The 12,375-nt window shown below is 41.5% G+C and overlaps 1 protein-coding gene across 10 annotated transcripts in view; it reads left to right on the forward strand.

The window, feature by feature from the left end:
- Positions 1-12,375, forward strand: part of agrn (agrin) — a 428,855-nt gene that overhangs the window by 283,748 nt on the left and 132,732 nt on the right. For all 10 annotated transcript variants that reach the window (XM_023331737.1, XM_023331766.1, XM_023331734.1 and 7 more), the window contains one exon: positions 9,250-9,474. In XM_023331737.1, the coding sequence (XP_023187505.1) occupies positions 9,250-9,474 (225 nt within the window). The remainder of the gene's footprint in view (positions 1-9,249; positions 9,475-12,375) is intronic.

Genomic DNA, 12,375 nt, shown 5'->3' on the forward strand with positions numbered 1-12,375 from the left:
TGTGACTGTTCATCTCCACACCATGTGGATGTCTGCCTGTTTGTGATAAATGCCACTTTTGGACAATTTAATCTTGCTCCGTCTTCATTCTGTCACTCAGGAGAATAAATGGGTGCTGTGTAGTCATTTGAGCACCACACCTGTGCTTTACTACGTCTTCCAAGCATGAGGCATCTGCCACTGGAAAATGGCAGCCGTGGTGGAGAAACCACCTAACCCTAACCACCTAACCCATTACGGCGTCCTCAGTTTTTAAACACACTTCTCTCTGGATGATATTTCCAGAGATTCGAGGCCTGCCCCCTCTGCCCTCACTGTGCCTGTCTTCTTTGACACGCCTCTTCCTGCTTCACCGTGCTCTGCTTCAGCAGTGGAGGGCTTTTTGTGGTTCATTTTCCATTCTGAAGGTTAATGCAGCAAAATGTATGAAATAGAGCAACAGCTGCAGGTCAGTGGAGCTCTTTGAAGAACAACATCAAACACAAAGAAGCATCTTCCAGCCATTGGCATCGCAGCTCAAAAAGACGTTCAGACTGAACGCATGTGTGGGCGGGGGTGGGTGGGTGTGTGTGTGGCTGGCTGGAGAGGTGTGTATAACTGCTAATCCTTTGGCCATCCCTCAGTCCCATCCACATGCTGCTCCATATCTAGCAGAAGATTCTCTCATCCATATTTAGTTGTTGGGTTTGAGTTCTCATTGATCTTGTCTGTTTATTTTCTCACTGTGCCATGTTGTATTTTTTCTTGCTCCTGTTTTGACCCTTTCCCTTATCTCACTTCAACATACTTCTGTCTCACTATCTCTATCCCTCCTGATCATCCAACCCTGAACATTTTCTACAAACTTCACAGCTTTGCTGGTCATGTTTCTCTTAATTTATAATAGGATTTTCTTGTGGTCCATATTTTTTGATGCATACCATTTGTTCTTTTTGGATTTCGATAAAAAGCAGAAATGTTGTTTGTGCTTTGGACAGCATTGATACTTTAATAAATCTGTTTAGATTGGTATCTATCATTAGCTAGATTTCTAGCTGATTGTGAGTCTCAGGTTTTGTAAATTGATTTTGGTGTATTTCAATTTGACTTTGAGAATTATAAATATCAGCATTGAAGAAGTTTATTTTTGGCCTTTTTCCTGTAAAAAGAAGAGGCGACGTCACACTGTGTGTAGGAGAGCAGTCACTTTCAAACAGACTTGTGCTGTTATTAAATAAAGACAATGTAATCATGCAGTTGGTGTAATCATCCAGCTTTCCTCTCAAGTAGGAACGTGAAGCTTTGACAGGTTACAGCGTTCCAGTTAAGGAGTTAAGATTTCAACATGGCGACCCCCGCAGACATCATCAATACCTCCAACAAGCATTACACCACAAACGCCACTTTTAATTAGTAGAAGACACTACATGTAGCATTGATTTTAGCTGCATTCTTACATGTCTTGTACCAATTAACATGTTTTCACCACTTATTACTGTCGTTGATGCGAGGAGCGGCCGTATTGAAACGCAAAGTCGGCCTTACAAGTCATATCTGGGGGTAGTCTGTGTTGCTTCCACTTTCCCAGAGGGAAACCCAAGTTTGAAGGATGTTCCAGTTGATTTTTTCCCCTGGGAAGTCAAAATTTCCCAGTTCTGACTACAACTGGAACACAGCATCTGTCCTTTTTCACCTACTCTGGTTTAGTGTGGATTCCCTAGAGAATATAGACACTGAGGTTTCAGAAAGACGGCCATCGTTTCCAGATGCAGCATTACTGACGGACATTAAAACCAAACAGCTAGCTGTAAAAAGCTTAGTGTTTCTGTTTTCCCATCAGACTCTCTGTGTGAACGTAGCAGCCTGGATGGACAGCAGATGTCTCAGTGGAAAATATGGTTTCCTTCTGGAAGATTCTTTCACCTCTTCTGCATTTCCTAACTTTTTTAAACACTTCAGTGTTACTAAAAACTGTTGACCAGGAAACTTTGATTTTTGAGTTTCTGAAAATTTGATTTTTGGAGGCATATTAAAATTAATTGGGGTTTTAATGATTTATTTGATCTGTCCTTCTTAAGGTCTGAAATATTAAACAGTGAACAACTTTAGTGAATTTAAGAAACAAAATTAGATTCAAATTGTTAGTTTACTTCATTTATACCAAAACCAGTTTTGATATGTTTTTTAAAGGTTTTGGTGAGTCTTCTTCTTGTCTAAAGATCAAAGATTCAGTACACATGTTTACCAATATATTCAACTTTTAAGTCTCATTTTTTTAGGGTTCATGTTTTTCTGCATATTTCTACATTCTATCTACATTTCTGGTTCTGTCCTACACCAACGTTTTCTGTCTCTTTTACTTGTGATTTTCCACAGTTTCTTCTCCTGCTGGTGAAAAATGGTGGAGTTTCTTGATTAGAACACACACTGCTGAGTCCCCCCACATCGCATCATTGCTTTTGATTAGCTTCTTCAACCCCCTGCTCCCTCCTTTATCACTATCAACACAACAGGGAGCACAGCACACACACATATTTGCGTAGCTATCTTTGTGAGGACCTTCCACTGACTTCTGTTCATTTTTACAGCCTAAACCTTACCCTTATCCTAACCCTAACCATTACATACCTAACCCTAACCAAAACTCAATTCACACCTTAGTCCTACATCTAACCCCTGACCCAAAAACAACGGTTCCCCTTGAGGGGATCAGGCTTCGGTCCTGCAGTGGGTCCCTATAACGTAGTATGTGTCAGGAAAATGGTCCCCACAATAGAATAGAATAGAATAGAATAGAATAGAATAGAATAGAATTACTTTATTCATCCCAGCAGGGAAATTATTTCGCAGTTACAGCAGCATAGAGACAAGACACACAACAACCACCACTGAGTAGCAATTGTAGACAAAATAAAAATAAAAAGGTTTTACAAACAAATGCATACACACACACACAGATTTTGGCTGCTGCTGGTGCTGCGGTGGCAAGACATCACGTAAAGTCAGCACAGAGCTGACAGCTCCCTGTCCCTAATGAAGCATTAATAAACTGCTGCACCAAACAGTGGATCAGAGAGCAGTAAAACTCCCCACCTGCCTGCCTGTCTGCCAGAGGGAGAGATTTTCAGAGAGAGGATAACTGTAATTCCCATCCCTCCAAACCACTCTTCCCAACTTTTCAGTATCAAGCAGAAGGTTTTCTCTCATTTGCATGCCTCTGATGTCAAATGTACTCAAATACTAGAGTTTTGGATATTCCAGGTGAATTACAATATTGCACTAATCAGCGTTTCAGAAAGCTGCACAGCCGACTTGTCTTCTTATAGAGCCTCCATTTTGATGACAGCAGTCCAAATTAACTTCCAGTGGCTCTCAATTATTTTCTGTTTATTAAAGACTGCTTATTCTCTGTGGTTCTAAAAAAAAATGAGCAAATGATTTAATAAATCACAGTATTATTTAACGATTTTTTAAACTGTAGCCATTGGTTACTTGTCAGCTTGTGCCTTTTCAAAAAGAAATATAACTTTCTTTTTTTTTGCAACATTTTACCTGATCAGAACAGATAAAAAGTTTATAACGTTTTGCATCCACAATAAACCAAAGGGCTTGGTGGGCTTTGTCGTACTTCTTGTTTTTGTTTTTTTTCTGCCGGCTGCAGTAACTTGTTCTATTTTGCTCTGTTTTTCTCTTCAGTTTCTTTTCCATTTCTCAAACACCAGCCAATAGTGTAAGAAGTAGCATTGTGTCTTAGTGGGATTTTCCATCAAATATTGTAGATGTATAAAAAATCCACAAAAGGCAGATTTTTTTGCACATAACTTGGATAAAAGGTTCTCAGAAATTCAGAACCTTGAATATGTGGGGATCATTGGTATTACACTGGTAAACATGGGAGCTGCAGCAGTAGTCACCTGAGATTCATGTCATGTTTTTAGGGGGGTGAACCACAATAATATTCTATGTAAATATCAATATTTCTTTGTAGCTCTGAAGGAGTGGCATTGACAGTGTTTACCCTCTAAAATACCAGCTGCTTTCATCCAGGCCCTCTAATTTCAGACTTTTTTTTATTATTAATGATAAATTCAATTCAAAAGCTGTGAAACATGCAAATTTAGCATGAGCTCTTTATCTCCTTACGGCCACCTGGCATTGATTTCCTTTGTAATCTTGAAGTATTCTCTTAAGTCTGGAGGCGCACCATGAATAGTAAACAGATCTTATTGGTTTCTTAATGGTTCTTCTGCTGCCTCCATAGCAACACTACATCACTGACTGATTTCTGCCCCAATTTAAACAACAATTTAATTAACATTAGGATGGTGTCTGTGTTCACATTTGCGATGGTGATACACTACCTCATGTGCATCCATAATTAGGCACCAGGTACTTCAGGCCCAGCATGTTCCTCACAACGGTGGACATTATAAGAAACCTGCTGACTGTAGATATTCTCTGGACGTCTGCCCATTTAAATCTGAGCCACTTGTGATTAAGAGTAGAGCATGTGCTCAGAAAAGACAGATGAGTACACAATATAGACGGAAATCTCAAAGTGCTTTTAGAAGTAGCTGAATGGTTGAAAATGAAAAGAACTCAGTTTATTCTTTCAATTTTTCTGTAGCTGTCTCAGGACGCTCTAAATAATCTGACCAGAATCACACATAATAGACCAAATTTCTCAGCTTTCGAAGACACTTATTTAATTCAATGTGCCAAGAGTAGCTGCTGTGAATTTGTTGGAAAGAAAGGAAGTGGGTTGAGGAATAAGACGATGGGGGCGAGATGACACTAGAGCCTGCTCTTCAGAGGTACGGCGCCTCTCACGAGGTTTGAATGTCATCACAGTTGGTTTATCGCACTAAATTATACAAACTCTATTTTTCCTCTCGTTTTGATAATTATGGCTTAAGACTACAATTCAGTTTCTCAGCAAATATGAATAGGACATAAAAACAGACATACGTCTATAGTATGTCTATCTCTTGCATGAAAGTGTTCAATATACAGTCACAACACTTGGTTAGGCCTCCTTGTGCATGCAGAGCTGCATCAGTAACATGGAGGCCATCTGGTTCTGCTCAGATGTTAGTGAAGTTCAGGTTGCTCTGCTAGGTTTGGGTGTCTGTGTCTCATGTTAACAGTAGATTATTTATGGAGTTTGGGTCAGCTGAGTTGGTCATTAAAGATTTATGAACTCAGCATCTCCACAAAGTTCATCAGTGGAAGGAAGTTGCTCTGATAAACAGCGGTGCTTACTTTGGACTTAATAAAACACAGTAGACCAAAATGGCTCCTAGAATGAGATCCAATGTTGAATCACATTGGATTCACATTGGATTTGAAGCTCCTCTGCTTGTGTCTTTTTTCACTCTCCCTTCAGACTCTTTAATTCCAAAATAAAATTGATCTTTTGACCTTTTAGCAACCATCCATTCCTTTTCCTGTCCAGTTCAGGTAAGACACGTCTTGACGTCTTTGCAGCACCGCAGCTCCTGAAACACTGAGCTGAGTCCCAGTCAATACCCCTTGCGTCTCTGCTGCTGTGAAAACACACCCTAATGTGTTTTTGCAATGAATACATCTAGAAATCAGTGTTTGGCCATTAGAAACTTGGGAAGGTGTGAATATTTTCTGTGAAAAAAACAACCTGCAACAGTGCTTTCGGTAGGGTTACGTGTTTTTTATCCTGAAAAATGTACAAATTACTGTTTCACCAGTTAATTTATTTACTGTATCTGCACATCAAATCAACAGTATTATTTATATTTTTTTGATTTGTTTCTGTCATAGTGTAGCTATTTATCACTTAGATAAATGGATACTCTTTACAGTGTGTTGTGTGTTTTTTGCTTTTTAAATCCACTCACCTTTTCATGAAAACAACATTTTGTTAAAAACAAAGGGAAAAAACCCTGTGTGGCTACCCTCTCCTCAGGGCAACTGGTCAAGTTGTTATGATTCTGTTGGTCATAACATTGCTTTGACTTATTTTTCACTTTTTGAATAGAAATTCTTAAATAAATTAACATTTTAGTTATTTGAATTTATTGAGATCCGCCTGTATATGTTTAAATGTACCATAGTAAATCATAATTGAATGTCAACATGAACAGATATATGAAAAGTCTTTGACTAAAATCTGAGAATGCTAGGTGTTTGTTTGAAGCTTCCTCTCTTCGCCGCAGACGTCTCAGCTTCCTGTTTGAGCAGAAAAGCAGAAATGTCGCTTCTACAGTGTCACTTTGAATCTTTATCTCTCTGTCTTTATTCTTATCTTTTTCCCCTCATTATCCCTGCCCATCTAAACTCGCCAAGCTTCACTCCAGCAAAGGCGACTGATTTAATTGGCGGTGAGGCTCATTCTAATTTTACGAAGGCAGCTCTGCAGAGCTTTTTCTCCTGCTTTCTCTTCTCCTTTTTGCCACCTTTCACGTGATAATAATAGGAATATACACTCAGAAGTTTGCTGCAGTGAGCATGCTTTTTCTTTCTCTTTTTTTTCATTTGTGCTTGTTACACATATCACATTTGGCGAAGCAATTTGTCCGCTTGTCTGGGTCTGAGAAGGGCGGCTTATCTGCACTAACGCCCCATCGAGGCTACGCTTCATATCCAAATTGGCCTCCGTTAGCATTCAAATAAAGAGAGCCCCCGCCTCCCTTCCCAGGTTTGCTCTGTTCGTGTGCCTCGTTCTTTTGCTCCCACCATCCTCTGCTTGTGAAGCTGCTGCTCCACTCAAAGGGAGAGGAAGCAGGGAGTGTAGGAAGTCCAGATTGTTATTCAGGGAGATCAAAAAGTGTAAAGATGTCTCTTACTACCACAAAATAAACACGGATTCCTCTTCTGCTTCCTGTTCGCTCACACCAGCAGCTGGTCAAACCAAAACAACCCACCAGAACTTCACAATTATGAAGTGGAAGGAAAAATATGTTCCATTTTTTCATCTTAAGTTAATATTGGAAAAGTGAGGTGTGTTTGCTTTCAGCTTCCCTGATTTAGTAGACCCACTTTTTATTTCATTTTCAGCTAAAAGTCTTTAGAGCTTTGTCTCTTCCAGCTTTTTTTCTTATAGTACCTTATATGGTACTATAAGGTAGCTTATAGTACCTTAAATTCATAATGTTTTAAATCTTTCCTCAGAATTTGAGAGACTGGAGGAAGATAAGATCCTTCAAGGTTTGGATCTTCCATCAGTCTGTTGGTTAGAGCCATCAGAACCAGAACCAAGAAGAGGCTCAACAACCTGACAAAGAAGGCTGATTCTGGTTCCGGTTCAGGTTCAGGTTCAAGTTCTGTTCTGGGGATGGTGGTGGAACCTCTGGAGATGATGATGCCAAGACGGACTTTACATAAAATGGAGAAAATGATGGTACAACCCTGACCATCCTCTTGACCTCTGACCTGATGATGTGGCCGGTCATTCTCCAATGTGGATTAGAGCAATCCTGCAAAGACCAGAAAGACAAAATTCCTTTACATTGCCCTTAAAGGCCTCTTGCATCTTATTGCAAATGCCTGGTTTCATTTCTTTGCTTGGGTTCTTTGGTTAATGTTGAAATTGGCTTAATGTTCTGAAACACTGCAGTATGAGAAACATACAAAACAAAAAAAGAAATCAGGAAGGAGGCAAACACTTTTTCACACTACTGAATCATTTTTCATCCACATGACATTAAATGCATCAGGATGATTTGGTCTGTCAGACAAAATCCCAGCCACACATTGAAGCTAGTTAGCACAACTGAGCCCATTCAGTGTGTACTGGATGTGCTTTGTGTGTTGCTGCTCCAACAAGGTTGTTACCTCAGCGCCGTATCCTGCAGGTCATCAGCATCTCATTGTTCACATGATAAGACACAAAGCATCACAATGACCATCTAGTCGGCGCAGGAAAGCCACAAGGCTGTCATCAGCCGCTCACAATACCTGATGATTTTCAGTAATTACTTTTGATTTCACTAAACCATTTTCCACCAGTCTCCTTTTGGTCTGGGCTGCAATTTAGCACTTTATTTTGAAGATACTTATAAAATTAGGTCTAGAAGCAGTTTCCAAGTTCCTCGGCGCAAAGGAGGAGGTGTTCATTAGCGACTCTGAGGCAACAGACCTCAAAAGAACTTGACAGCAGAACAAGAAAAAGAAGGGAAGAGAGAATGTGTCACAAAGATGAGAGAAGCAAGGTGGGGCGATCCTTTGATCAATAGTACTCCTCATAGCAATCCCGTCTCCGTTCCCATCCTTAATATACATATCTCTGCATGCGCTCCTCTCTGTTATTAACAAGGCAGTGCTGCTCCATCTTTGGAACCAGTATTGAATTTTTAAAAGAAGACATTTTCCCCTTGTCTTCACTCACAAATGATGACAGGTGGAGGGAAGAAGAAGCACAAAGCAATATGCAAGTCAGCCTATACACCCCGGCTTTAAATTAAATTCATCGATGCTGGATGTAACAAAAGAGGGTTGATAATATCAGACATGGGTAAATATTTATTACAAAGAAAGAAAAGGAGCCAGGCTTAGGAAATGAGGACTTCCAGCGCTTGGCTTCGCTCCCATGGGAGAGCACGTTTGTGTCCGTGACAATCATAAATATGGATTATGCTGAGAAATGACAGCGATTGTAATCTCATGGATGTCTTTTGTCAAACACACAAAGCTCCTGGAAACCCCCTGTACCCTCCAATGCTGATGGTGAATGCAGGCAAAATTAAAAGTTTCACCTTCTCCATTGATTAGAATGAGCCACTCAACGACAAGTGGTCCATTGTTTAATTGGGGTGGAAACTGTCCTCAGGGTATGCATGTGGGGGGCTTACATATCTGTGCTTCCATTTCTCTTCTTTCTCTCGGACTAATTTGTGAAAAGGTAAATATTCAAAGGGTTGCTGTGCAGCTGGGCCGATTAAAGCTGCTCAAGCATAGCAATTCAGAATGTGGGGTCCAAATGCAAAGCTTGTAATTCAATTCACGCCGCTTGCCGAAACGAACAGGAGTCGTCGGTACGAGTCGACAGCTGCGGCGCCGCATCCTTACCCATGGGGTGTCAAGTAGTTCTTCAAACAACCGCGGTGGGCTTCTAAAAGTGCGCCAGCAGCCGCATGGATAAGATGGCCTGTCATACATAATGCACTCCAGTGTATGGAGAGCGTTCAGCGCTCTTCTGCTGCTGTTCGACAGATGTACTCTTCAATGTGGAAAAAAAGAAAAGGAAAGAGAAAATGCTTTTGGCTAAATGAACCTTTCATGTGTGTCTGCCTGCAGCTCTGAAGAACCCCTGCGCCGAGGTGACCTGCAGCTACGGCAGCACCTGCGTCCAGTCGTCGGACGGCCTGTCGGCTAAATGCATGTGCCCCCTCAGCTGCGATGGCAAGCCCGATCAGATGGTGTGTGGCAGTGATGGGAAGGACTACCGCAACGAGTGTGAACTCCACCAGCAAGCCTGCAAGAACCAGAAGAACATCCGGGTCCAATTTCAAGGACCCTGCGGTGAGTCCAGTCCTCTGCTTCCTTTTCTCTTGGTATCATGTTTCCTATTGGTTGGTCAAAGTTAAAGATAATACAAAAAGGTGGCTACAATACCAGCCAGTCAGCTCTTGGGTATTAATTCATATTTACCTTTGCGGCCAAGGTAAATATGAATGTACCAAAACAAACGATGCTTATTTCAGCAGCCATACTGTGGCTTTGGACCTGGCCTTTTCTGACATTCATCCATTTGTTTCATAGAATCTAAATCCATAATGCATGAGATTTCTGTTAATGTAATTCAGATTACAGTTGCATATCTTTCTATTTGAGGAGATGAGACAATAAAAAGGCATTTCTGCTTTATGATATACTCGAAACAGGAACAACAACTTTCTCCTACTTTTTCCCATATTCTTTGTTTACTCCCACTGCCTCTGTTGTTGTTTTCCCTCCTTGTACTGCAGTTACGTCTGGCACACCTCAGCTAATTCTCATTTTTCTTTCAGATTGCTTTGCTTCACGCAGGCCTTCCTGTGGTGTGAATTGTTGTTTTCTCTAAGTAGGTCTTCAGAGCCGTCGTTATTGTCTGCTTCTTTCGCTCTTCCTTGTTATCATCTGGCAAGTGGTTGTTTACGCTCGATGTGCTCAACTTTTCCTTCTTTGGCAAAGCCAGATGGAGTGAAAGAGCAACAGAAAGTAACTCCGTCTCACAGCAGCAGGAGCTGAAGCTGGGTGCTGGGTTGCTGAGAGATGGATGCGTAGATCCGCTGGCAGAAGGTTGGTTGTATAAATTGGGAGCGAGTCGCCCGTGTTTCCCTCAGAAGGGCCAAGGCTCAGGGGAGCAGATGGCCCTGATGCTTCTCTAAATCTCCCTGCAGCCATTTCATCTAAAACCTTGGGCCAAACCCGTTTGATTTATCCACGCTGCTAGCTTTTGCGGCAAACAAGCTATTCTTTTTGTAATTACCCTACTTGCTCAGCTAGAGAAAAGCATGGGTTCTGGAAGCAGTCCTTCTCAGTTAATGGGAGGTAATGGTCTTTCTCTCAGATAATGGTCTGGCTGGCGGCTTAGGCACTGCGTCATGCAGAGACACTGCGTGAATTACGATAAAACCCTTGTTTACTCAGTTGCAAGTCTCTGAAAGCCTCTGCATTGTGCTGCTAGAAATCAATCTGAGTCCTGGCCGGTGGTCACCCTGCCTTTTTAACCAAACCAATCTGTCCCTCTCTTAAAATGCCCCGGCATTGTCATTCCCCGTGCCGCTGCCAAAGGTCTTTGGAAACCATTCCCTCTTATTTTTCTGCTACTTATTCTCTTTCTTCCTTTCCCGATGATTGGTTGTTTCAGCCTTGGCGTGTGTTGAATGACTCGCCCAGACTTGGCAGTGATTTAATGGGTTGCAGTTCCACATAAATTCTTTTGTCTTTCTGCATCCTGAAAGCATGGACAACAGGATAAAGCCAGAGTTTCCACGAGGTAAAACCGTGGTCCCGCACATCTTCAGGCCCATTTCATTATGATGCGTGTACTGATAAGGCAGGGTGAGGCCGGAGCAGGTTCCTCTGGAGGAAGGCAGCTCATCAAGGCGATGGTCTCTTCATCTATTTGCTTGTCTTCTCTTCACATCCAAGGTTCTGCCCTGTCCTGCTCTCCTCTCCAGGGTCAGTGATATTATCTCTGAAGCACCACTGCTTTGTTTCCAACTTCCAACCCAACAAACATAAAACACAGAGATGTCTCTAACAGGACATTAAGCTTTATTTGCTTAGATAAGGTACGGGTGTGACAACAGATCCATCTTAAAAGGTGAAATTTTACACACATTTTGAGAAAAACTTTCCAACTATTTTCAGATTTGTCGCAGTGGAATGAGGACAACGTTTTCAAGCAATGAATTAATAGTTTGAGTGTGAAACTCAAACTATTAATAACATTGCATTATTTTTATCTCATCCTGAGATGGTTCTAATGTTTAAAAAGACGTTATTGATGTTCTTATTGTGTTTTCACAAACAAAACCAAGGTGGGACAAATCTCAGTGTGTGTTTTAAAGTATCTCAGTTCAGTGTAGTTTTACTGCACAGATCAATTAGCCAACTGATAAATCAGCACTAATTTCCTTCATTTTGGGTGATCAGTGATCAGCTGATATTTCGACATGGAGCCAGTCTGATCCACTGATCTTACCTACCTGAGCAAAGGTCTAAACATCAGACCTCTGTCCTCTTCTGCTCTGGTTCAACTGTTAGCCCCGCCCACCAGGTTAACTCCACTCACCAGGTTAACATCACTCACCAGGTTAACATCACTCACCAGGTTAACACCACTCACCAGGTTAACATCACTCACCAGGTTAACACCACTCACCAGGTTAATACCGCTCACCAGGTTAACACCACTCACCAGGTTAACACCACTCACCAGGTTAATACCGCTCACCAGGTTAACATCACTCACCAGGTTAACACCACTCACCAGGTTAATACCGCTCACCAGGTTAACACCACTCACCAGGTTAACACCACTCACCGGGTTAATACCGCTCACCGGGTTAATACCGCTCACCGGGTTAGCACTGCCCACCACGTCATGTCCAAACGTTTCCAAGTAACAATAGTCAAGTCACCTCACTGCTGCCAACTCAGGGACTTTCTTTCTATATTTAGCAACATTTCAGATAAATTGGCCAAAATCAGAATTGGCAAATCAACCGGAAAACTTCAGTAGGTGGAGCTCTAGGGTCCAGTTAGACCGGTCTAAATAGTTACATTTTAAACTGCAGTCCAGATTCCCTTAAATACACTGAAATATCTTCTAGCTTTGTGCTAATAGTTGATGCTAACAGTTAGCCATCTGCTTTATTCTCTCAGCTCTTACTGAAACATTCCTATCTCTGTTTCCTTTTTTTACCCTAAATG

The sequence above is a fragment of the Xiphophorus maculatus genome, chromosome 1 (assembly GCF_002775205.1).
Source record: "Xiphophorus maculatus strain JP 163 A chromosome 1, X_maculatus-5.0-male, whole genome shotgun sequence".
Lineage (NCBI taxonomy): Eukaryota > Metazoa > Chordata > Actinopteri > Cyprinodontiformes > Poeciliidae > Xiphophorus > Xiphophorus maculatus.